The following is a 25,887-nucleotide window of genomic DNA, read 5'->3' as shown; positions in this document are numbered from 1 at the left end:
CTTAAAATTCAGCCTGACATATTTTGTATCTGCAAAAACTTTGGGATCTCCACAAGATTAAATAAAAAGTTTTGTTTGGCTGCATGCCGTGAGTTTTTAATGACCGACCCTGCTTGTTAAGAAGGTAAACACAGTTGTGTTACTCTGATTAAAAACAATTGCATTAGGCTACTTTTAAGATTTAAAAAATGTCATTTATCACATATATTGCATTAGATTGTTGGGCTGCAACCATAAACTGTCTATAAGAAGTGGACGTGGCCACCATGACGTCACCCATTGGTTTTTGGACTGCAATTATGAAGCCTCCAGTTTGGCACTGACACGACAGGGTGGAGCTAAGTACAACTGAACGTTGAATAAGACATTTCTAGGCGACCTAAACGGTTACAATTAACTTTCATGAACTGAAAACACACTGTGAAAGAGTTCTAGTCGTAAGACAAAAGCACGGACAACGTCGTGGTAGTAACCTGTCAATCACAAGGTAGCCACGCCCTAAAGCATCCCCTGCTTTATGGTCTATTTGACTCTAAATGGGAAAATAATTTACTAAATGAACATCATGCTGTATTGAAGAAGACTTGAAACTAGTGATTGAGACCATAAACTCATGTTTACTGAGGTAATAAATCAAGTGAGAAGTAGGCTCATTTTCTCATAGACTTCTATACAATCACTTCTTTTTGCAACCAGAGGAGTCGCCCCCTGCTGGCTATTAGAAAGAATGCAAGTTTAAGGCACTTCAGCATTGACTTCACTTTTCAGACCCGGAGGTTGCCGCCTGGCGAAAACTAAAGGTTATTTTCATTACTGATTAGCCAATAATCTTATATAGTCGATTAACCGTTTCGTCTATAATACATCATTTTCAATAACTACAATAAAGTGACCTGTTAAAAAGTTGAATTCCAGCCTTTATTTACTTTTTTCACAAACAATACTAGCTACAGAGACGAGTACTGCTTACTTCTTCAACTTGTTTCGATTCATAAACACAGTTTGGAAATAATTGCACGCAGACAGCATAGATATTTTTTAGGAATAATTTATTGCCAGTAGGAAAGCGTGAGCTCGTGGCAGTATTCAATAAAAACCTTAACAAGACCATAGCATTGCTCACACACACATAGACACCTGAAAAAGTCGCGTGTCCATGGATAACTCTGCACTATAAATATATTGGGTCCCGTTTTCTTGGTGGAAAAATAAAGAGGTTCCAAAGTCAAAATTTACAAACAAACAAATAAAAAACACAACAAGAATATGCAGTCGTTCATTGAAGACCCTTTTTGAAATGAGCAGGAGACAATAAACTTTACGAGTACACTGTGTTTCGGAAAAGCCACGCTCTTTTCTTCTCTTTTTTTAACATTTCCTTTTTTTCGTGAATGTAAGCACAGTAAGGCTGATAATGTCACACCATTTAACTCTTTTTTGTTGAAAATAAAAGCATAGAATATCTACAAAACCTAGTAAACTTTGAAATCAAAACTGTACATTTAAATTTACATTGAAAATGAGGATTTGTATAAAAACATTTTGCTTCGTTGTATTTATAGAAACAAAGATATTGTTGTGTTTTTTGTTTTTTTTATTTCATGATGCTTTTTCATGTTGTACATTGAAATGTTGACCCTTCAGACAATCCATGATGACAGTTACTTAAAGCGATGGCACTGCCAACTCAAGGGGACAGGAGTTGGACTGAGCAGATGTTAAGATGCTACAGAGTCTCTCCGATAGCTTCATGAGATCTTCTCAGCCGATTGGCCTTCACAACCAGTCTCAACAACCCCTGTGTTTAGACTCAATTCATCCTGTGTGTGTGTGTGTGTGTGTGAATGTATGTATGTGTGCGTGTTTGTTTTCTGTGTACACATACTGTGCATGTTTAGTGTGGGTGGTGTGTGAGGGGTTAACATAAGGTGTAGCTGTGGGTTCAGGCACTTTTGTTTGGATCCAGTGTCAGACTTCAGTGTGCTGTTGGGAGTCGAGCGCCGGGATGACCAGCCGCTCGAAGTGGCCCTCGTCGCCGCTCTCGTAGTCGCTTATCATCACCTCGGACTCCTCGCAGCACGCCGACATGTCCGAGCAGGAGGCTGTGGACGTGTACAGAGACAGGGACATGTTGTCCAGAGCTGAGGAGTCAAAGTCCCGACTACAACCTAAAGGGTAGCCCCCTCTGTAGCCACCGGCGCCCATGGTGGAAGCCGGGGTGGTGTTGCCCGAGGTGGAAGTGGCGCCTTGGCCCTCGGTGTCGCCCCCGTCGCTCGGGTAGGAGTGCTGCGGCAGGTACTGGTTGAGGCTGTACAGCTGGGGCAGGGCCGGGCGCTGGCGGACCCCGCCCGGGCTGCCCGGACCGGTCGCAGTCGGGTCAAAATCTCTGCCCGTGGGCCGCAGGGTGTCGCCGTACTCTGGCAGAGGTGGTGGCGGCAGGTCGTCGTTTGCATGGAAGTCCTCCGGCGGCGGAGGGAAGTCGCTCTCAATGTCGAAGCCGCCGGGATAGTAGTCGGTGTCGATGGCACTCGGGTCGCTGTACAGAGGGGCGGGCGACTCCACAACCTCATACTGTGGAAACTCCTGGATTCCAGGAAGTTGAACACTTGGCATCCAATCAGATGTGTCCCAGTGATATCCTGTTTGATAAGACACACTCATTAGTATTCTGCACCAAAGCTCACATACGGTACAGTTATTGACACTCACCAAATGACATCATGTTAATGTTAAATAAAAAAAACACACCATGCAACGGTAACACAATACGTCACACCAACACAATGAGTTGTTCATTAATACACACGTAAAGGTCTTATTGATAACATTTTTATGCAGACGGATATTAAAAACTGTGAATTAATCATTTAAAATGTTTTGACGGGTCCGAAATTAATGTTTTGTTTATCTCTGTGGAAGATATCTGACATTCGGTTCCCACTTTTAACAAGGCTTTTGAGCCAATAGTAAAACGGCGTTGGTATCACGTGATATGTCTGTGTCGTCAGCGATCAAGTTGCCAATTAGTGTGGAAAAAAATCGTGAGTTTGACGGTAGGTGCCTGGCAACCACTTGTTGTGAAGTAAATGCAATGGAGCACGGAGGGAGAATGCGACATCTAGCGGCTGAATGTTATCCATGTTATCAATAGCACCTTTAACTTCACACCACTTTGTGAGAGCAACTTTTTAACACACTGCAGACACATTCACAGACTTAAAGACAAAGTGAAATAAAACAATAATTTATCATATTTATTTCTGTCTCCTTGTGTTATTTATAGCATTATCTCTTGTTATATGCCCAAAAATATGCAAACAAAACATTTGTTTTGAGTATTTTTGTAGCAAAATCCCTCTTTTTTTTCCTTCCTGTAAAATGTTTAAGCATTTTGATTAATCATCTATCAGTGGAGTGCACCTTTAATATATATTAACATTGTATACCAGCTTATTTGCTAAGCCACGCCCACTTCTTAGCTATCCAATCAAATGTATAGGATGATTTAAATAGCTCTAGTAATTATACCTCGCCGCCACATTCTCGTCGTCAACGTCAAATTATTAAAGATAAAGACGCACTAACTTCCGTTAGTGTTCCCTCCACCACTTCAGCAGACAAATCATATTTAACATCTATAACGGGGCTTTCAGAATAACTAAACCACTTTAACATACAGTAAATTTCAGGGTTTCAAGTGTTGAAAATACTTAAATGCTGTGACAAAAGTACTAACAGACATACAAACACATACAACTTCCATCCAGTCAGTTCAATTTCCAGTTAGTTACTGAGCAAAACCTTTGATCATGTAACGCTCAGATTTTTCTTTAATGTTGTCACAGCATCAAAGCCATGCATGGGAGTGTTTTTAGGGTAATAAATAATCCTACGGAGGCAGACATAACACCTTCAGAGGCCACTGCAGAAAGCGCTCAGCGTCACACCAGCTCGGCCTTACAGGGCAGGTTTAACCCTCTCCTCATTGAGCTCTCGGATTAGTGGTTAAGAGTTAGAGGGGGCTGGATCAGGGGGGGAAACACCAATGAACAAACAATGATTTAAAAAGTCACCTCTCGGGTTCTTGAGATCATGAGCCAAAAAAGACTCTTTACATGAGGCAAGAAAGGAGGAGAAAGAGAGAAAGAACACATTAAAAACCTGAGAAGAAAGAACAATCGGCGAATGAAATGAGGGGCAATGAAACACTGAAAGGCATAATGATGATAAAGGAGAGTGATGGGGCAATCAAGGGACAACAGGTTTGCCATTTTCTTAGACTTCTTGAGGTGTGTAATCAAAAGTTGGCAAAGATCAATACTGAGACTTAAAAGGCAACACTTCTGTGCCTGTTTAATTTAGTATTTGCATATCTTTTTAATTAGCAGCTGTGTGTAAAAAAGGGAACAACGTCAGGGTTGGGTGAGGTTTAGCGTAAGAGAATGGCAGCTCTATAACCTGCACTTCACATCCCAACACCAAGGACAAAACTACTGGCAGATGGAAGCAATAAAAGGGGTACCTTCTCCTTCCACCGTGTCAACAGCAGAGTTGACAAGGTGGATTACAGTCACTATGGAGGCTTGTGAGAGGCAGGAGAGGGGAGAGTGGGTGGAAGGGATCTAGCATTAGTACAAATGCTTTCATAATTTGAAAAGAAAAAACAAACAAGTGCATGGTGATGGGAGCGATGCCAACACAAATGACACTTCCCACAAAATGTCCTTGTTGTAGGACACACGTTTTTTTGTTTTTTGTTTTTTGGTGTCGATGCTGAATGTCGGAGGGGGGTTTCATGGCTGGGCACAAGACAATGGTGGAAGGCGACACAGTGGGGAGGGTCTGGTTTTGTTTGTGCAACATAACACACAACAACAACATACTGAGATGCTACGGGGTGCCATTGACAGTACAGATGGAAGAATCAGTTAAATTCCCCCGGAGATATAAACACATTTTCCAACCGAAAAGCCTGTGTGTGTTTAGAAAACAAACTGAGGAAATGAGGTAAGCAGAAATGACTTGTTTAGGGAGATATTCAATTTCAATTTAGGAGTAATTGTCGGTGTAAGAGATGAAGGTTTTGATGACTTATGAGCAGCACAATCCCCACCATGATATCCCAGTGATGACATAGGGTAATAAGTGAGATATGAAGAGGAAATAACATATGCGTGTATATACCCTTGTGAACTGTTCCTTGGTGTTTGCTTTAAACATCCGCGTGTAGCTACATTTTAAACAAAAAGAAGAGACAAAAAAAAGAAGAAAAAGGCATGCAAATGAAAATGACCTTGTGAATGATTTTTCAAACAGAACGTAAGTGCTCTCTGAGTAAGTCATCAAACTCCTTTTGAACACAGGTAAACTGAGAGGCTGCAGGTTAGAAAATATATATATAAATCCCGGGAGAATTACACAGGACAAGTTTGTTGTGACTGCTTCCGTCTGTACCGGTAGTGTTTTGAGGACTTACAGGCTGGACCCCCCCTATTTAAAACCTTGTTCTGGATCTGTGGACTGATTTGATCCATATGGGAGCTGAAGCCCCGCAGCAAAAAGAAAGAGAAAAGAACACGTGACCCCAGAGTCACCATTTGGGTCATCCATTGAGAGCATGCAGAGAAACAGAGTTAGCATACAAATCATCAAGGCTCTATGAGACAAAGGTAACAGAACCCTGCAGGCTGATCAAACGAAAGGAAAATTCATCACAAGTGCAAAATGTCATCTCATACATGTTATAAAACAGTTTTTCAAACTATGCTGTCTTTTGTTAGTTGTTCTCAGATGATTCGATTGAACATGCTGAGTGGCAGCGTACCGTTATCATCGCAGGACTCTGACTGGAAGGAGCTGAGGGACTGGACCTCAGACATGCTGCCCCTGGTGTTGTAGGGGTGACAGGCGCTGTCCTCCACAGGCTTCTTGGTCAGACACGGGTCCAAGTCCACCACTTTAGCTGCAAGAGAAAGAAGTTTGGTTTTAGTGGAAACCAACATACATGGATGAGATATAAAAGTGTCCTGTGTAGGACACAGCAATGTAGCTGAAATCCATTCGTCTAGGGACATGGAACAAATTAACTTTTGAATAAACAAAAATACTGTTTTGTGGGATGTTGCTGCTTTATTGACGTTAAAGTGGTAGGACCTTATTAGTGTTTACTTCTCCCTATTCCTTTTCAAATATATAATTATTTAGTTTATTTCAAATTTGCTGTATATGTTTACTGTTCATTTTATTGGTTATTCTTGTTTTGTTTTCTTGTTTGAAATAAATCTATCTAATCTAATCTAATTTTCTATTTTAATGGTATTTTTCTACATTTAAAGATAGGGTTGGTGAATTTTTTTTAATTTTTTTTGTTGAAATTGTCATTACAATTCGACAGCAATCAATAAATCAAATGCTCTGACAAAAATAATAAATAAATCTGGTATTTGTGGCTGTTGGAGGACTGTAATAAACCCGTCCAATCCTGAATGAAATGATTGGACGGCCTATCTCCCTGCCTGCACGCACATTTTCATTGTTTACGTTAATTATATTTTGGGGGGGATTGGCTTTGGAGGGGAAGTCTGACGGGACAGACTGTCATTGTTGCCGACTTGGTGACTTTCTCGCTAGATTTAGGGACTTTTGGAGCTAGTGCTGCTAGCTACGTTCATTAGAAAAGAGTTGGCAACACTGGCTGTTTTTTTTGGATGGATCATTTTTAAAATCGACTGTTCTATTGCTAGTTTCTCAACATTATCAACCCTAACTTTAAATTGATGAAAATCAACATCAAACATACAGTATATTTTTCTGGTGTAAATATATATAGCAATACGACAAATATATGCAAAATCATATAATCCACTTGGACAACAGAATTTGGTAGCAAGTTTAGAGAAAATGGAGACAAAGTTAAACTAGTAATTAACTGAAATTATTATAAGTGTACCAATTCAACATTGCCTCTATTTTTTCCTATAACTGGTGCCAAATCACAACATCCTTTACAGGAAACTTCCAAGAAAATTATTCGGTAATTATGGACCCATTGTGTTTCCCAGAATTCCACTAAATATAATCACGAAAGAAATAATTGTAATAATTGTTGAATGCCTTAAATGCAATAAATGTCATAATAGTAGTCATTTAGAACTTAATGTGACTCCTGCCAAAGCACAGGCAAGTAAATCTATAGAGAACTTACTATCATAATCGTAGTCCCAGTTTGGCTTCTGGATGGAGTCACTGTCTGAGACGGAGTTGGAGGGAGGGGGAGGGGGAAGGTTGGGCGCCACGCTGCACACGGCCACGGTCTTGCGGTGTCCGTGCACAGAGTCCGGGTTGAAGGTGCTGAACTCCGGATGCTCCGGGATGGCTGAGCCCTCGAACGAGTTCCTGTCCAGGTTGTTTCTCGAGTCGCTTGGAATGCTGGGAGTGTAGGAGATGGGCCGTACGGGGACCTGAGGTGGGATGTCGGAGTAGATGTTCTTGTTGAGTTTGACGTCGAAGTACGGTCTCTGGAGAAAGGAGTGAGGCACGCTCAGATGTTTGTCGTCGTTGTCGTTTTTTGACTTTCTGCGACAAGCCTTCTTGCGGATGATGATGAAGAGGAGGACCAGGATGAAGATGCTGGACACGAAGACCACGATGCCGATCACCTCCTCCAGGCCGATGTTCCAGGAGGTGGAGACAAATTCATTGCGCACCTCGGCGCGGAGTTCACACACCTGCCCGCTGAAACCCAGCGAGCAGTTACACTTGTAGGCGCCGTACGTGTTCTGGCACTGGCCTCCGTTGGAACAGGGGTTCTTCATGCACTCATCAACATCGCTCATGCACCTGGATAATACAGTGGAATACAGTGAGTTGTGTTACAAACTGCTGATGCTAGAGATCGGACTTATCTAGTTGGAGATATTTGAACACAACATGTACATACCTGTCTCCCTGGAAGCCGGCTTCACACTCACACACCGGACCGTCCAGACTGTCAATACACTTCCCGCTGTTTTGACAGGGGTTGTCTCTGCAGTACGGCCCCAACTGGCACCTGAATTCAAAACAAATTCACTTCAGAAACCTAAAAACTATATCAAGATCATTCCATTTCTGATATGTTTTTGCAAACACATGTTTTATGTTGCTGCAGGATATACTACGGAGTAAAGTAATGGTTGGATAAGAAATAATTCATTAATGCAGATAACCAGTCGAGGAATGTCACGAGAACCAACACTTATTTAGCTTTGTTACGTCATCATCATCACACTGACACGCATGCAAAATCCTACTTCCTGCATGGCAGCAATGATGCATGCTTGTGGAAAATGTTCACTTCCTCTATTTCTAACTGAGACCAAACAGTAAACGGGTTGTAGTACCTTTGTCCTGAGTACTGGCCTCTGCACTGGCAGTAGAAGTCGTCTGCGCGAGGTACACAGGTGCCTCCGTACAGGCAGGGGTTGGAGGCACAGGGGCTGATGCCAATCTCACAGTGGGAGCCCATGAAAGAGGCAGGACACTTACAGAAGTAGCCTGAGAAAAAAGAAAGACTTATGAAGACGGTGACATTTTAAACTACTGTACATTCTCACATCCGAGCCAGTCTGGAAAGAATCACCGGGGGTGAGTTGTCTCTTAAAATGTCAGCCATGCATAAAGGCCAAGGGGGAAAGAAACTAAATGTACTGGTCTGGTACTTTCACTTTAATGGTTCACTTGTTAAATTCTGCATAATTTACATTAGTACAATGATATGCTTACCACACTGTTTGGAGTTTTTTTTGAGCTGATGTTACTGAAATTCAACACATCCTGCAGATGTTTTACAAAACAGCCTAATAGGGACAGTGAGGGATTATGCCCCCTGAACCGCTGGCAGGTTTTTAATGTGAAACAGATGCACAAGTGTTGAGTTTGCATTAATGGCTAACAGCACTAACTGCAAATTAACACAGCAACAGGAACACATCAGGAAACAGCGAGAGGTCTTGCAAAACCATGTTAAAAGACGCCAGTCTCTAATAGAACAGGTTCACACTTTGGTTGTACCTGTTTGCAAGTAGCAGAAAGGAAGTTGTTTAATTTGCTGTTAAACACATGATCAGGTAAGGAAATTAAAACGCCTCGTAATCTCCCCCGGAACAGGTACACAAAAGGACTGGAAATGTAACTTGAATGAAGATCTGAGTGCAATGAGCTGAGCAGGACATTATGTACCTCCATTAGGCAGCGAGGTGCAGCTCCCTCCGTTGGTGCACGGGTTGCTGGAACAACTCTCTGCAGGCGCGAGCGCACAGCCGGGGGTCACGTCCACGATGTCCTCCAGCACGGCGTGGGCCGGGCGAGCTTTTGTGTTGAGAGGCAGCTCCTGGCCGTTCAGGGTGATGGCCTCCATGCAGCCGCGGAGCCCGTTGGTGACGGGCAGGCTGCGCCCGTGGCGAGCAGAGGCGAGCTGGCGTACGTGACCGCCGAAGTAAATGCTGTTGTCGAGGTTAAGGGTCCGCAGGGTGCCAGGCGCGGCGCCTGAGGCGGCGTGCACCCGGTCCAGCACGAGCCTGGCGTAGTTGCCTTCCACCTCCAGCACGAGAGTGTGCCACTCCCCGTCGTTGACCTGAGCGCTGTGGACCGACACGAGGCCGGGGCCACTGCCGCAGTCGAACTTGTACTGCAGGCGGCCGTTCACAATCTGTCAGAGTCAGAAAATACGTTGTTAGAACATGACAAACAAGGAGGTTATTCATCTCACCAGTTCTGCTCTTTGTCTCCCCGTTTGATTAACACTCCGCAAGATTAAGACTTGGGCGGAGACATCGTAATCAAATAATCAAGTCGCTGTTATAAATCACTGTCTGACACTGTCATAAATCACTCCCTATCAGAAAATACAATATATTACCATGCCTTAAAATAATTTTGAATCTTATCTTGATAAAGAGCAAACAAATGTCTACTCGCTTTACAGGAAAATAGATTTATACAACAGTATAACTTCTGTTCTCGGTTTGGAGATATTAAAAGCCATACATGATAAACAATAACTGCCTCTTAGCCAGCCAGGTTTTAGACTAAAGCCTGGCATGCAGACTGCTATACTGTACCAGACTCTGAAAGGAATGTGTGGAAAACTGCTTTCTGTTCCCCTCCCAGTACTAAAATAGCTCTTGTGTGTGAGCTTTTTTTCAGCCCACCACCACATTCCCATCGTCCCTCATGAGAAAGGGGTTTTAAAATGCCTTTTTGAACCCTTCAGCACAGTTGATTGGCAGACATGGCTGGATGGTCTCATGGGGAGGGGGGGGGAGGGCAGTTATGTGTTTATTAAGCCCTTCTGATATGGAAATGCCGAGCGGTAATACAGAGACAAGCTCAGAAATGCAGACGGCCAGTCAGTCTAGACTTAATTATGATAAGCGAGGTTATCATTTCGAAACACTGAAGGAATAAATGCACTGTTGTGGCTGAGTAATAAGGCTGGACAAATACATTTACACACACACACACACACCTCGAGGATGCTGTAGTCGGTCCCTTTAGCGTACATGACAGTAGCGTGGGTGGAGAAGGTCCTGAGCCTCAGAGACAGTTTCATCAGCTCCTTGTTCTCGTTCTCCATCAGAAGGTACTTCACGTAGCCGCTGCCGCTGAACGTCAGCGAGTGGCCGTCTGCAATGAAGCAACAGACATGCGTCAAGAGGAGGTGGGAGTGACATCAGCATCATCTTTACATCATTTTCATCATCACTACAAGTAGAAGAAGTTGGGTGAAGACGGGTGAAGGTGAAAAGTGCAAATCATTCTTACCGGAGCATTTGCCCTTTTTGCCCTCTGGACACACACAGCCGTACACGGTATCTCTCGGATCTGCCACACACTCCATTCCATCAGGACAGGGGTGGTTCTCACACAGGTTGTTCAACACGGGACATCTGCCACCTGAACGCCAACATATTTCCACTCAGAATGGGAGTTTCTAACGGTTATTAAATGTGCATCTGTGTGTATATGAGGTGTAATTAGTCTACCTTCACACTGGCAGGTCGCAGTCCTCAGGTGTCGCGGGGTGACGAAGCTGAGGCGAGCCGTGCTGTAAGTGGACATGGCGGTCTTGTCCAGGGAGATGACCTCGTCGCAGAAGCTCAACGGGCAGTCCAGACCTGCACACAGCTTCTGCACCACTCGTACGATTCGAACCCCCGTCATCTCTTCGATCACTGCCGCAGAGGAGTTCAGCTTACGGAAGACCACCTGAAGACAAGTGAAACATGATTTTATGTCATCGCAGACTGAATATGTTTGGGTTTTGGATATGTTTGTTGGACGAAATAAGTGATTTTAAGACATCACCTTTGGCATTTTACACAAATTTCTGACACTTTCTGACACTCGTTGCAGCCCAATAACAAAATAACAGTTTGGTAACATGATCTCTTTACCTCCTGAGATTGATAGGGGCTGCCAGATCTCTCTAGAGCCAGCAGCACATCCAGATCTCCTTGCTCTGAAGGCTGCAGACTCACTAGCTGGACTTCACTCCTCCTGACTCCGGCGATGTTCCTCAGCGCCCGCTGGAAGTTGCGCCAGTAGTCCCCGATAAACTCCTCGGGGTTGATATTTGCAAAGCGCACCGCGATAGAGTTGTCCAGGGCCTGACGAGTTGCTTGTCTGACGTGCACGTTGACATCCGCCGCCGCGGTGAAACGCCCATCAGTCACCGTCACATTGAGAGGGTAGTGGCCCACGTCGAGCGGCCGCAGGGCGATGACTTTACCGTCAGAGGCGGAGACTGAAAACAAGGCGCTGCTCTCCTCTGAGGATGAGGAGGAAGAGGGGGCGAGGCTGTAGGTGAGGGTGTCGTAGATGTCCTGGTCGGTGGCGTGGATCTTGCCCAGGACGCCTCCGGGGTACTCGTCGCCGGCGGTGGTCACGAAGATGTCGAGTGGGAGAATGGCAGGAGGGTAGACGCTCTCCTCGATGATGCGTGCGCTGATGAAGGCGGTGGAAAAGAGCTGAGGTTTGCCGCTGTCTGACACCTGAACATGAGAAAAGACACGAGGAAATATTGTGCTCTGTAAGTTTTTATCTGCAAGCTTTATTTTCCCAACAGCAGAGGGCAATCAAGCTCTTTCACTGATATCCCTAAGTTCATCTACACACAGTAGGTGCACTGGATATTAAAGCCAACAAAACATCTCCAGATCATGCATTTTAACAGTCACACTTTCACACAGATAGTCGTCAGTTCTGCAAGAAAAAAAAACAACCATGAGTGTGCATTTCGTGTAACAAGACATCACGCTCACATTTCATATCCCATCTGCCCACTCGTTTATTTTTCTTCCCTGTTCTTTCCTCTTAGGTGACACATCAACACCCGGCAACACACGTGATCCACACGCAAAGCAAAAGTCTTTGATTTATGATTCCCCTGTGAGATGCACTCTGATGCAGCAGCTTTCAATTCAGCGTCTTAGAAACAGCTGTTTGCACAGTGAAAAGCTTTATTTAGAATATATTTTAAAGCTTTAAAAGATGGAGAGACTAACATGGCTACTGGGGGGGGAAAGAGTAAGAGTGAGCATGACAGAGAAAAGGTACAGAGAGGGAAGACAAATAGATCAGGTTGCTGTGGCTTGACGGTTAAATCAATACAACCTCTCAACTCCTCCTCGGCGCTGTGACTCACCTGTGCTTGAAGTAGGTAGTGTTCTTTACTTTTCCTATTCAGCGCCCCCACGGCCACTAGAGCTCCCTCCTGATTGATGTGGAAAGCATCGCCCTCGTTCCCGTCCACAATGGCGAAGGTGAAAGGTGGGCCGTTGTGGGAAGCGTCCCGATCGGTTACGGTGAGCTGGAGAACACTCGTGCCTTTCGGTCGATTCTCCTGCGGGACACAAGAGAAGTGTGTTTAATGTTCCTGACGAGAGGAGGTGGTTCACCTGATGCTCTTCAACTCTATAATGTAATGTTTTTCAAACGTTAAGATGTGCACCTACGGAAGATTGCTGATGTGAGAGAAAATGTATCGGTGACTTTTAAACATTAAATAACTGAATTTTTTGGGAAATGGAAAGAATTTAGCTTTTTTCCACTTTTTAACCACCAGATATAGGCAGAATATTATTTTTTTTAAATTCCATAGTAACCTTTCAGCCTATTGTTATTGAAGTGCTCTGAGAGAAAATGAGACTTCTGCACCTCCTCATGGCTCTGTTTTCAGGCTTTTAAACACCTAGCCCATGACGGGAGACTTTGGCCAATCACAGGTCAGTTCAGAGAGAGAGTGTTCCTATTGGCTGTGCTCCAGCTGGTGGGCGGTGCTTGGTATTTCTTCAACAGATCTCCACGTGGCTGCCGGGTCACAAACTTTTTCATTTTACAGCTAAATAGTACACTACAAGATGTTTCTGAAAACATTTGAGGCAAGAAATAGGCATTACAGTAACAGAATATTGATTCATATTTGATCAGCGCTGCCTAGTTTGACCGCTTGATCGGAGTTTGCGAGTGATTGACAGCTGCTCAGAGACAACAGGATCCAGATCAGCTCTGATTGATTGTTTTCCTCCAGTCTGTGAAATCTTGCAGATGCCATTAGGAGCACCGGAGGGCACCGGAGGACACAGAGGCACATGACTTTTACTGTCCCAGTAAAAGGGACAGTTTCAAAATTAAGGCTGTCTTTAGTGTTTAGTGTCCCTGAATGGGCTTCAGATCTGTCACTTCTGTTGACTCTTTCAAGACCTGACTCAAAACTCGCGTTCATTCTCAACTCCAGTTGTTCCTGGTGGTGTGTACTGTACAGTGTGTCCCCTCTGTACCCTACTTGTTCTGTTTTAGTGTGATTTTGTGCTTCACTTTGATCACAAGGATCCATAGTAAGTCAAAAAAAAAAGCCAGTCAAGACTGTTTTCAGAGGCAAAACAATGTTTCATCCTTAAGTGCTTGAGCTGTGTACGATGTGTGTGGTGCCACCTCGCAGCATCTTTTAAATTGCTTTTTTCAGTTTTCTAAACAGACAGGATAAATTGGAAATGAATCATCTCCCATCCTGCCTTTCGAATCATTATTTTTTTGATCTCCCAAACTGTACTACAGATGCATCTTCTTTCATTTTTATTCTCACACATTTACTCCAGTCAACCATCCATTATCAGGTCGGTATCTTGCACATTGCTCTTCATCACTCCTGCCTTACAGCCTTTCCCTTCCATCTCTTATCTGAATTCTTATACTTAAGATGCAGCCTGTCTTTTTAATTCCCCGCCCCTCTTCTTTCTCCCCTGTCCTTACCTCTGTTCTTCCTCCAACCTCCTACCTGCTTCTTGACATTCTAGTCGCACACTCTCCCATTATTCCTCCCTGTTAATCCCTCTCTCTGTGTCCACTGCAATCTCCTCTGCACCTCCCCCTCTCTTTCTCTCTTTCCATCTACCTCATTCTCATCCTCTCCTCCTCCTCTAATCAGCCATCTACTCTGACCCCTTTCCACCCCTCTCACCTGGATGATGAGGCTGTAGTTGGCCTGGGAGAAGAGCGGCGGGTTGTCATTGATGTCCGAGATGTCTATGTTGATCATGGCGCTGCTGGAAAGAGGGGGCGACCCGTTGTCCGAGGCTACCACCATCAGAGTGTACCCTGAAGTCTGAGAAAGAGAGGGGGGAGTATTAGCAGACATAGGCAGAGCTGCTTTTGTAAGCAATAAAGCAGCTGAGATCAGTAAACAAGCTTCCCTATTAGGCCTGACATGACTCTGATTGGATTCTGCATAGAGTGCAATTAGTTCCTCGGTGGATTAAACTCTGCGTGTACAGTCAGCATTGTATCGGCTGTTTCTCTTACTCTCTCTCTGTCCAGCTGGCGAGCAACTTTGAGCTCTCCTCTGACCGGATCGATGGTGAATGGGCTGCCTTGGTTGCCGTCCACGATGGAGTACCGCACGTGATCGTAAGAAGGCCCGTCGAGATCCTCAGCCACCACCTTTGGATCAATCAAACAATCAAAACAACGATCAATCATGGTATAATATAATACATTTGCTTGTATATGTTGTGTTAACATATGTGTTAAAGGCCATAAAAAACTATTTTCTCAATCAGCTTCTTACTGCACGAAGAAATCTGGTTATTTCACAGGAGTGATTTCTATATTTGAGTTGTGTGTGCTCTTCACCAGTTTAAAGTGGATGGGACTTAGTAGGAAAAAACATGATGTCATATAATTTCATGCACCAATCAGAATTTAGTAATATTTGAATTAAAATCTGATGACTGTGGGTGGATTGTGGAAAACCACACCCACACAGTTTCTACCACTATTGTTTATTTTTGACATATTTATTGTTAGAGACAGAAATACTTTTAGACAGAATACCAAGTTTGTAGGAGCTTCAAAACACTACTATAGTGCTTAAACCCAGTGGTTCCCAAAGTGGGGTCTGGGGACCCCCAGGGATCCCTTGGGGGAGATCCAGGGATCCCCAATAAACAGGGGAATCATTATTTTCACTATAATTCCATCCATAAGTAATACAATGACTGAATGTATGACTATTTTGGCCATGGGTTGCATACACTTTCTGTAATAAAACATCTCAAAGTAAAAATCTTATCAGATGGGGGTTGCAGCCCTACTATCACAACATCATATAGATGCATACAACCTTTACTTTCTATTACGCACCCTCCTCCAAAACATTCACAGTCTTAAAACCCACCGACCGTCACATATTGAAAGGAATCCCCAGGGAAATCAGCCGACAGTGAAGATTTAAGTATGAGACAATGGCAGGCATTAAAATCTAATTTTGTGATGGATAATTTATATTCAGGTACATTAGACACACAGATAAATGGCCATAAGCAGAGGTCTTTTATGAGGGGAAGGAGGAGAGGTGGACAGCGAGAGAATTTAACATGCAAAACGTAGAGAATGCCTTATCTAGGATGGGGGCTTAATGAGTCAAATGCTTTTCAATTAAACTGTTTGAGCATGTGTGTCAGATAATGCACGAGAACAGGGGTGCAGTGAGCATGAAGAGCATCGGTCCTAATATAGCTGTGCCACCAGATGGTGATTTGCCACATGTGCAGATATGTGATTTTGTATGCTGTGAGTAATGGGCAGAGAGGAGAGAGGCTGCGAGGGAGTAAATGAACGACTGGGCGAGAAGGTGAACAAACTGACGGATCTAGCTGGAGGAAAGTTGAGAGAGAGAGAGAATAAACCGTCTTTCACCCTGCATACAGCTTTATAGTAATAATACTTAATACTTAAAACAAGCATCTATTGTATAGTATGTATATTCTTACCGCCATCACAGTCCTCCCCAGCTCAGTGTCCTCGCTGACGACGGCTGTGTAGACGTCTTGGCTGAAGACAGGTCTGTTGTCATTGACATCAGTCAGGTTGATGTTCACGGTGGCCATGTCGCTGAGCGGTGGGGATCCACCATCGGTAGCCTCGATGGTGATGTAGTATTCATGGGACACCTCGTAGTCCAACGGCTCAATCACAAAGATGTCACCTGAGGACAAAGAGACAGCAGAGAGTCAATAAGGTCAGGAGAGCTGAAATCACATTGTGTTCTCTAAATGTTAAAAAACCCACATATGATCCCAAAATATACCAAAAAACATAAATCAATTTGATGACACACACTGTTCTTTATTTTGATGTATTGTATTTGCAGCATTTTCTGCAGAGGGATAACCTACTGTGAGTCATTCCTTCCCCATGGCAATTTAGCATGATGCCGTGGTAATGTTAAGACAGGAATGCAGACTGTGTAGACTCAACAACAATTACAGAGCATGGGCGATGAAGCTCTTGATGTTTGACTCCCTGTAGCCCAAGGAGTTTTTTTGTAAACAAAAGAATCTGTATTGTGTGTATCCTTGAAGCCTTACAAAATGCCTGATTAACATATTTCCTTCCTCTTGTAAAAAGCGTTTTTTTTTTAACAAATTAGTAGCGGTCTTCCTCTTCATTGCTTTTGTTGCCGTATTTTAATGGTGTGCTCACACCAAATGCAAAGGGAACTTTGCGCGCCGCGATTACATACAAAGTCAATGCAAAGACGCGAGTAGACGTAAATTCACACCAGCCGACGCAAATGACGCAAGTTTAAATATTTAAACTCAAGCGGGAAATTTGCGTGACGTTGTGTCAAGAAAAACTTTCAGCGTTGAGATTCTTCTCCTGTCGTCACTGACGTCCTGATGTCGTTGAATCAGAAATGGAGGAAACAAATATTGGAGCTGTCAGTGGGCACCCAGAGCAAAGAGCATAGAAGCAAAGAGACGAAACTCCTGTGTTTTTTTACAACAGCCGCTGCTGCCATTTTGGACTGAAAATGCTTATTACATTATTATGATATTTAATTGTTCAACACAGACCATTTCGGTAGAATATGACAATATAATAAAAATAATTTTGTTTTTCTTTTCTATGGCACTTTTTAGGCGGACGTTTTACTCCTTTTCAGTCCAAAATGCCGGAAGCATAGCTTTGCTGCTGGGCGCTGATGTTGCAATGGAACAAACAACTGACTTTCACTTCTTGGCAATATACAATCTTTGCCCAGAGCTCTAAGATGGTACCTCATATTTGTACAGAGACCGGACAAAACTCTATGTGTGTAAATGTACTGTATGTGTATAAAACCACAGACGGTTTATTGTATAAACTATAACGTCGGTGCTGTATTTATGACGTTATTTGGAGTGTTGATGGAGCAGCTACAAAGTTAGCATATCCTGGCACTGATCCACCAAACTCCATTCAGAAAACAAGCATTTTAAAAGCTGCTTGCTTGCCGCCATGCGGACAGACCTGACAAAGCATGAATTCAGACTTTTTACAAATCGATGTCATGATGTATTTATGACGGCATCCTTTTCATCCGTTTATTGCAATTAAATCACATCAACATCTGTTTATTTTGGGTTTATAATGCTGTAGAAAACCAGCCGACGTGTGGCTTGCTAGATACAGTGAATACAGCTCGGTGAAATTCAACGAGCGCCTCAGGGTGATGTTATGAAACCAGATACGACAGTGTTTAGTTTTCCGACGTATCTGGGACTTCCACTGATGCAAATAAACACAAATGATCCCACGGTCAAACGTGCGTGAGTAACGCAAGGCGATAATTGGCTTTTGTTTGGTGTGAACACAGCATTATGCTTCTTCGCGCGCTTCAGACACCAACTGTTGATCAGTGCAATAGTGTGAAACCTCGGCAGGTCAAAAACTGCACAGGGTACCTTTAACCCCTGCGGTGCTTGTCGTAAAATGTCATTTAATTTGGTTAACCTATCTGATGTTTTTTTTAGAAGTCAATATCCAATATAATTGGATTGAAAGTACTAAGTACTAATTTATTTGTTACATCACCAACAGGGAGAAAGCTAAGAGCTGAGCTAAAAGAATATATAAAAGAAAAGTCATCTATTTCATGCTACCACATACCAGTGCGTGGATCCACGCTGAACATGCCGTGCTCATTCCCACTGATGATGCCGTAAGAGATCTCTCCGTTAGCCTCCGTGTCCCGGCTGGCTGCCTGCACTCTGAGCAGCTGCGTGCCCGCCGCCACATCCTCAGACACGGTAGCCGTGTATTCACGGTGCTCAAACACCGGTGGATTGTCGTTGATGTCCAGGACGGAGATCACCACCTGGCACAGCGAGGAGAGGCGTGGCGAGCCCTGGTCACTGGCGCGGGCCTTCAGCTCATATGTCGCCTGCGCCTCGCGGTCTAGGGGACGCTCCAGGCTTATTACACCGGTGTGGTCGTCAATTGAGAAAAATCCATCAACAGAATCGACCAATGAGTAGAGGATGTCGCTGTTAAGACCTGGGATGACAGAAAAAGGACAATTGGATATTTGTTTTACAATGTGAATCTTATTTTTGTAGTTTTGACAACTAATTCCCGTCCCTGTAACCAGATCTCAGCAATTAAACTGCTGAGTAAAATGTTATCTTCACCTTTAAGATGAACAGCCACATCAACAGAAATACTCCTGTAAGTACAGGGCGTGACAAGCATATTGATTTTTATACTGATGTATTGATTCTTGAATGATTAAAATCATCACCCTCTACTCTCTTTACGACACATCCATCTTTCACACAGTCCCTGATAAACAGGAGCTGTAAACGTCTAATCCATGCCATCCTCATAACTCATGTCCTCCCACCAGCAAGACGCTCCCAGCAACAAGACAGAGACGGATCACAATAATAATCATAATGCCTTTCTGCAGGTGGCCCCCATTTGGAATACGCCATTATATTCCCATTTATCAAGTAAGTGCCCCCGTCCTCCGTGGATCTCATTATCGTGCTGGGGAGATGACCACGGGGAGCCATGCTTATACTGTTTTCCATCACTTTTGTCTGGTCTGATCATCCTTGAGACAATTGCTTAATGGTGGTTGAGTGAATTGTTCTGAATCTCGATTGGCTGTATTGCCTCATACAGATATGTTTATGATCGTATGCTCATCTCATTCCCGTGGCTGGATTGTTTAATATCAAAGTTGAGCTGGAATGAGTCGATTGATAGAACGTTAACCGGCAACTTCTTTGTCATGATAAAAGCCATTATTGGGTTAATTTATCCATCTGAATTGAATTCCTGCCAATACGGCGTGATGTCCATGGCTGGCAATCACCAGCTGATCTACCGAGCTTCCAGTGAGTACACAACAGCCGTGTGCTACCCTGTCGAAATTCACACTCTACGCAAGTAAGTACATAGTGTGCACAGTTTACTACATTGAAGAGTACTAACGGAAGTGTCCGAATTGAGACACAGTTTTTGTCTATGGAGCAGTTCCACACTTTATACCCTATGACATCACAAGTTTGAGGCTTAGCTCTCTAGTTGTTGGATTTGGAGGAGAGTTATTATATTATTATATATAGAGTTATAATATTTTTGGACTGTCTTAAACCCTTGAAATAACATGTATGAATTTTGAAAATGGGCGTAGTTCCCCTTTAAAGAGAACGTTGTACGGCACCTTTATTCATGTAAATCTCTGTAATATTGCTAAAAGCAAACATGATAACTGCACACTGATCTTCAAAGCAACAACGACAGATTTCATTTTGAGGACAGCTGGCAATTTAAGACATCCATATCTACAGTATTGGAGGCAAGATTTTCCAAGAACAAGATCCAGGCAAAGAGTGATAAAGGATGAAGCGGAATCAGAGAAGGAATGTGTCCTCGCATAGCTTTAGTTTATCAGATCAAAGCCACCAGTCTGGATCTGTTTGTCTGTCTGGTTCATAACCATTCTGCACTGATAAGTGCTGCCTTTCAGAGATCGTAACAGCAGGCTGAACTGAGGAGCAGCAATGTGGGTAAGAATCAAACATCTTCCAGCCAAATGGGCAGGTGGATCATTGAGGCAGTGGCACACAGCAGCCAGTGCCAAGAAGGAGTCCTTGCAAAGATATGCACAGTCAAATATCGATGGAAGATAAAGCAAGTCTTTTCTCTTCGGAGGAGGCTTCACATTTTGATGTTTGCTTGCTAAGACAGTTGACTGAAGCCTGAGTGAACTGGGTCAAAGCTACAAGGTCTAATTCTTCTTGTACACGCTACATGTAGCTTGAGACTTGCCGCTTGGGCTTCAAGCTTGCACCTAAATCAAAAAATACTAGACAGACACACAAAAAAAGAGCTCTTGATGTGTACGATACCCACACGTGAGAGAAATACTAATCAAATCCCCCTCTGCTTTCACTCAGTGTAACTCTAAATAATTATTGCCCCTGGCTAAACTGCAGGAAGCACCTTTTTTCTCCACCCCTCCTTCAAGTATCCTCATCCTTGATATTCAAAATGTGAAGCAACTTTTGTGCCAGCAAAGCCCGAGGGAAGAAATGTCTTAATACCGACACTTTCCATTCACCATTTAAGGTTTCTCTCTGAGGGACCCAATTCTAGCATCCGTTTCATTCTGTCAAGCTGTCAGTCCACCCCAAAACGAGGGACTGAAAAAGGGAAATAGAAAGAGAGGGCGTCGAACGGTTTGTGCTCCACTAAACTAGAGCTTTAATCTGGAAAGGCAGGTCCAATAGTTTCCAGGGTAAAGTCTCAAGGAGCTTAAATGACTGTTTAACTGCGTGGTGTGAGTTCTCAGTCTTATCCACATGTGAGCCTCTCAGCGGTTGCCAATGCTTGCTGAAAGGTGAAGACGCCGGAGATAAATATGTGGCCCTGTGGCTTTGCAGCAGGCAAATGGAAAATTGCAATCAGCCCTTTTGAGAATTCAGCTTGAAGAGAGAGGAATTTCATTAGAGTGTAATGGAGCTTTTAATTTGAGGGGTTGATCATTCATGAAATTCCACATTTGTTATCCCTCCCTCTTGCCATTTAGTGTAATGCAGTTGCATAAAGGGAAGATAATAACCTGTGCATTGCGAGTCAGCATTTAGTCAAGATGCATATGCATACTGTATACCATGACGCTAAAAATACATTTGAAAGGTAAATGAATCATAGGTGCTTTTTTTAATGGTGTCCTAGAGTAATGCCTTTGTTTGCCTTTCGATGTGCATTTTAAGCATGATGTACAGGCATTTGGGAAGAGCAAGAGCTCTCAAAACTTAATCTAAAACATAGTTAAATATTAAAAAAGTGTTCAATCATGGCTTAGCAACCGTAACTAGGCAGAGCAGGCCTGTCAAATTTTGGGTTGTTCCACATGTTGAGGCAGTGTGCATGGCACTGCAGTAAAAGTGAGACTCAGCAATTAAGGACTTTGGAGGGTGGTGTCGTGTTTTTTTCTTTTTTCTTTTTCTTGGCCTGAGGTACTGATGAGGTTGCTGACTTTTTTTTTAGAGATGAACCGATATCCAATATCTGGCAGATACTGACTCAAATAGCTGGATCTGTTATCGGTTATGATAATGGGGTCGATCTATTCAATTCAATGTTTATATACTATATACATGATGTAGTGGAATTTTAATTCCTGTTTAAGTTTTGATCAATTTGTTGCTGCATTAAAAAGGTTTACACCTGATTTGTAATTCCTGTTAATTTTGAAGTTTTTTTACCAAGTTGCTGGTTTAGCATTTATTATTTCAATAATAAATAACAATGTATATCTATTTATTTATGTATTTGTTACTTTTTGTTTCACGGAAAGCAAATCAATTCAACACTGGTACCGGTACCGGTATCAGCTGATATCCAAAGCTCAGGTATCGCTATCGTATTGGGACTGAAGAGAGTCGGCTCGTGCATCCCTACTTTTTGCCCACGGACAGGTTTACAGGGTTAAGAAGTCAACTACTCAAGTAACAAGCAACACATGAAGACAACGTTAACATTAACTTCTATCTAACATTAACTTAACTAGCTAGCGAACTACAGCTGATGAGTTGTCATTTCTAACAGGAAAGTGGACGGCTGCTGGCTAGAAAAAGCCTGCTTATGTTTACCACTGTCTGTAATCAAGGACCCAAGATTTCAAAAATTGCAAAATATTTTGAGTGTTGAATCAGCCACTGTTATAACTGTAAGCTGCACAATGCTGTGTGAGAACGGACAGCTTGACAGGCGTAGCTACAGTAAATAAGGGGGCGGGCTTTGGAAATGCTATAATAGGTAATGGATTCATTTCCTTGCTGTACATTACATTTTTTGAGGTAATAAGACTGACCGTTTCATGGAAACATTGTGCCTGAGAATAAACTCACCAGTATCAACATCGTTTGCCAGCAGTTTTGCCACATATGTGCCCGTCTCTGTGTTCTCGAAGACCGTGATTGTGTAGGGATCGGATGAGAACTGAGGCGGGTTGTCGTTGACGTCTTCCACCGCGATGTGGATGTCAGCCTCGCAGTACCGTCCTCCTCCGTCAACCGCCCGCACTCTGAACCTGTGCTCATCCTGGTCCTCTCGGTCCAGCGGCTGTAACGTCTTCAACTCCCCTGAAGGTGAGACAGAAGACTTTTGAGCAAAATACGCACACATAAAGACATATTACTCTTTAGGTAGTAGAAGGATATAATTTGCTATTTAAAGAACAAGATTCAAAAACATTTGACTTGCAGACAGATATAAAATCGGTGTAAGCAATTAATCAAGCGATTGAGTTCATGTCTAAGAGGACAAATCATGTATACTCTAAAGCACTGGAACCCCCTTGTCTGCTGTCTACTAACCAAGCAAAAAACATCCAAAAAACGGATGGCCTTCAAGAGTGAGAAGAGGGGAATAAATAAATAATTGAAGCGCGAGAGGAGGAGGAGAATGGCAAAGAGAGTGGGGGGGATGAAGGAAACCATCAGAGTTGGCAGCTAAGAGCAGCTTGGAAGTGTCCTGGGATGTGAGGCAGCCAACGTTACCACAACCTCTTTGGAAAACTCCAGAGCCTCTTGGCGGTCCTCATCTGCAATAATCCTACTTGTATGCATTGAAAAAAAAAATAATAACATCCCCTCTCCACAGTTGCACTGCTGCTGGAAACTCAATATTGAGGGTTGCCAAGCTGGATGGTATTGTTGCCTTGGTGTCAGTCTCTCAGCATATTAAAGCTGAGTTTTGTCGCTACTTAGGGATTCTGTGCAGCAGCAGACATGTTGTATAGCTGTTTAAATCTACTGGCTTAGTTTGTTTTGTCCTTCCGTGTTTTAACTTGGCATTTATTTTAAAACCAGGTTGGTGGTGATTAACTGGCATTGTTTTTCTTTTTTTTCTTTTTTTCCCTTCTCTCTTTTTTCATCCGAGCAGCCAGATGGAATCGCTGATTTAGAGGGTCTCCCAGAAGAAATTATTTGCGGGCAAGAAGTATAGCGGTCATAAATTCAATTTAAGTGTGCAACTCTGTGTTTTAGTGCCACTGTGGGTCTATCAGTTGCCCCGCGGGGAAATGTTCTTGGCTCTTTTAAAAATGAATAAGTAAATAACAACTGGGCACAAGAAAACACGCTTGCCTCCTCTATTGCTGATAATGATTCACGCGCATACAGAAACACAAATAAAAAAAACAAAACACTAACATTTTCCAGACGGATCACAACTCTCAAATCTTAAGAGTGTAGAATGTAAGACTGCTGTCGTGCTTAGCTGCCTTTTTGATTTTGAGGATCGAAGCAGAGGACCAAGAGTGGTACATGAGAGACTTTAAAGGGATAGTTTGGGTGTTTTGAAGTGGGGGTGCACATTAGATGACAGTTGGCACGGAGAAACAGACAAGAGTACCAGCACGCAAGCAAAGCAATACAGTGCTGTGGATAGGGCCGGCAGCAAAACTTATTTTAGCCACCTAAAAGAAAGGTCCTCCTAAATAAAATTGTTTTCCGTTTAAGTGTATGCTATATTTAGAATATTTTACGATGGGGAACTGAACTGAGAGTGAAACTTATCTGTTTTGTCATCTGGGCCTGCTGGCTTTGAAGAGAGTATAGATAAATTTCACTTTCAGTTCAGTTCCCTGTCGGAAAGGAGAAGGAAAGGGCTGCCTGACGGCAAGATGAAGCGGTGAAAATATTCTAAATATAGCGTACAATAAAACAGATATATTTTTTTTTAGGAGGGCCTTTCTTTTAGGTGGCTAAAATACGTTTTAGTTTGCCGGCCCCATCCACAGCACTTTATTGCTTTGCTCTGGTGTCGGTACTCCTGTCTGCTTCTCCAAACTGGGGCCGTGCCGACCGTCATCTACTGTAGGTAATACACTGACTATGGATAAGTACCTCATACAACCCCACTTCAAAACACTCAAACTATCCCTTTAACATGAGTGTCCCACATACTGCTTCTCAATATTCAGAATAACCTGCAACACAGCTGGAACACAATCTAACTCAATGACTGTGGTCAAAAAATGTTTTAAGAATGAAAGAAAGGGCAAATGCATTAATGATATGGAATGTATTACAATCATTACTGTTCTTCATACACATAAGCATTTGCATCCAGTCTTGGTAACACACAGATACACACCTGTATCAGAGTCAATGATGAACAATTCAGATCCAACTCCCTGGAGCTCATAAGAGATTTGGGCGTTTGAGCGGATGTCAGCATCTGTGGCAGAGACCTGCAGGATGAGCCTGCCGGCAGGGGAGTCCTCTGGGACGCTCTCGCTGTACAGGGACTGGGGGGAGGGATAAAAGGAAAATGGAAGAGATGAAAGTGAATACCAGGAAGAAAAGGGCACAACAAATGCAAATTGAAGTGCTGAAATTACAACACAGCCGAGAACAAAAATGGACTTTACCTTTTGGCATACGGGGCTGTTGTCATTGGCATCCAGCACCTTGACCTCTACGACAGCTTTGGCAGTAAAGATGCCGTCACTGGCAGTGATGTTAAGGAGATAATTGTCCTTCTCTTCACGGTCCAAGGGCTTCCTGACAGAGACCTTCCATTCATTCTGAATGTGTTCGATGGCAAATTGGCCAAGTGGGTCCCCTCCTGTTTGGTTTTAAAAAGAAATATACCACTTCAGAATGATCAACACCTCAGAGGCAGGTAAGCAGCCGGAGTCATTAAAAAGACACAAGGAAGAGACTCTGTCCTGAATCCTAAACCACATTCCACAAAATATCTATCAATAATTACTGAAATCATCACTACTTCACAAAGCAAACCCTTATTTCTAAATCAAATATGTTTGGTACACAAGCAGACCAAGAAAAAGTACAATAACTAATGCTGGATTCTGATTCCTTAGTATTCCCAGACTTGGCATAGTTATTCACACTTGCTAATTAGCACCGGAGGAAGTATTTTCCCCCAGTCTATTTCAAAGCATTATTCAGATAATTATACATTTCTGTATTATGATGACCTTAATATTTGCCTTGAGCTTCGGCAGATTAGGCGATAACTCAGACTCCTAACAGATAA

At 43.1% G+C, this 25,887-nt stretch overlaps 1 protein-coding gene across 7 annotated transcripts in view; it reads right to left on the bottom strand.

Annotated features, from left to right (window-relative positions):
• Positions 1-1,032: 1,032 nt before the first annotated feature.
• fat1a (FAT atypical cadherin 1a) overlaps positions 1,033-25,887 on the bottom strand; it is an 83,859-nt gene continuing 59,004 nt past the window's right edge. For 4 of the 7 annotated variants that reach the window (XM_074629548.1, XM_074629547.1, XM_074629551.1 and 1 more), the window contains 19 exons: positions 25,256-25,452; positions 24,979-25,132; positions 22,728-22,961; positions 18,472-18,858; positions 16,311-16,525; positions 14,842-14,979; positions 14,501-14,644; positions 12,686-12,883; positions 11,436-12,032; positions 11,025-11,247; positions 10,804-10,935; positions 10,508-10,665; positions 9,220-9,688; positions 8,382-8,535; positions 7,940-8,050; positions 7,205-7,839; positions 5,825-5,962; positions 4,074-4,109; positions 1,033-2,639 (listed from right to left, as the gene is read on the bottom strand). In XM_074629548.1, coding sequence (XP_074485649.1) covers positions 1,969-2,639; positions 4,074-4,109; positions 5,825-5,962; positions 7,205-7,839; positions 7,940-8,050; positions 8,382-8,535; positions 9,220-9,688; positions 10,508-10,665; positions 10,804-10,935; positions 11,025-11,247; positions 11,436-12,032; positions 12,686-12,883; positions 14,501-14,644; positions 14,842-14,979; positions 16,311-16,525; positions 18,472-18,858; positions 22,728-22,961; positions 24,979-25,132; positions 25,256-25,452 — 4,991 coding nt within the window. In that variant the 3' untranslated portion in view covers positions 1,033-1,968. Of the gene's footprint in view, positions 2,640-4,073; positions 4,110-5,476; positions 5,542-5,824; positions 5,963-7,204; positions 7,840-7,939; positions 8,051-8,381; positions 8,536-9,219; positions 9,689-10,507; positions 10,666-10,803; positions 10,936-11,024; positions 11,248-11,435; positions 12,033-12,685; positions 12,884-14,500; positions 14,645-14,841; positions 14,980-16,310; positions 16,526-18,471; positions 18,859-22,727; positions 22,962-24,978; positions 25,133-25,255; positions 25,453-25,887 lie in introns of all 7 variants that reach the window. The other 3 variants (XM_074629550.1, XM_074629552.1, XR_012593260.1) reach the window with 2 other exon arrangements.

The sequence above is a fragment of the Sebastes fasciatus genome, chromosome 3, assembly GCF_043250625.1.
Source record: "Sebastes fasciatus isolate fSebFas1 chromosome 3, fSebFas1.pri, whole genome shotgun sequence".
NCBI classification, from domain to species: Eukaryota; Metazoa; Chordata; class Actinopteri; order Perciformes; family Sebastidae; genus Sebastes; species Sebastes fasciatus.
The sequence above is the reverse complement of the archived record's forward strand: the minus strand, read 5'-3'. Positions and strand labels throughout refer to the sequence as shown.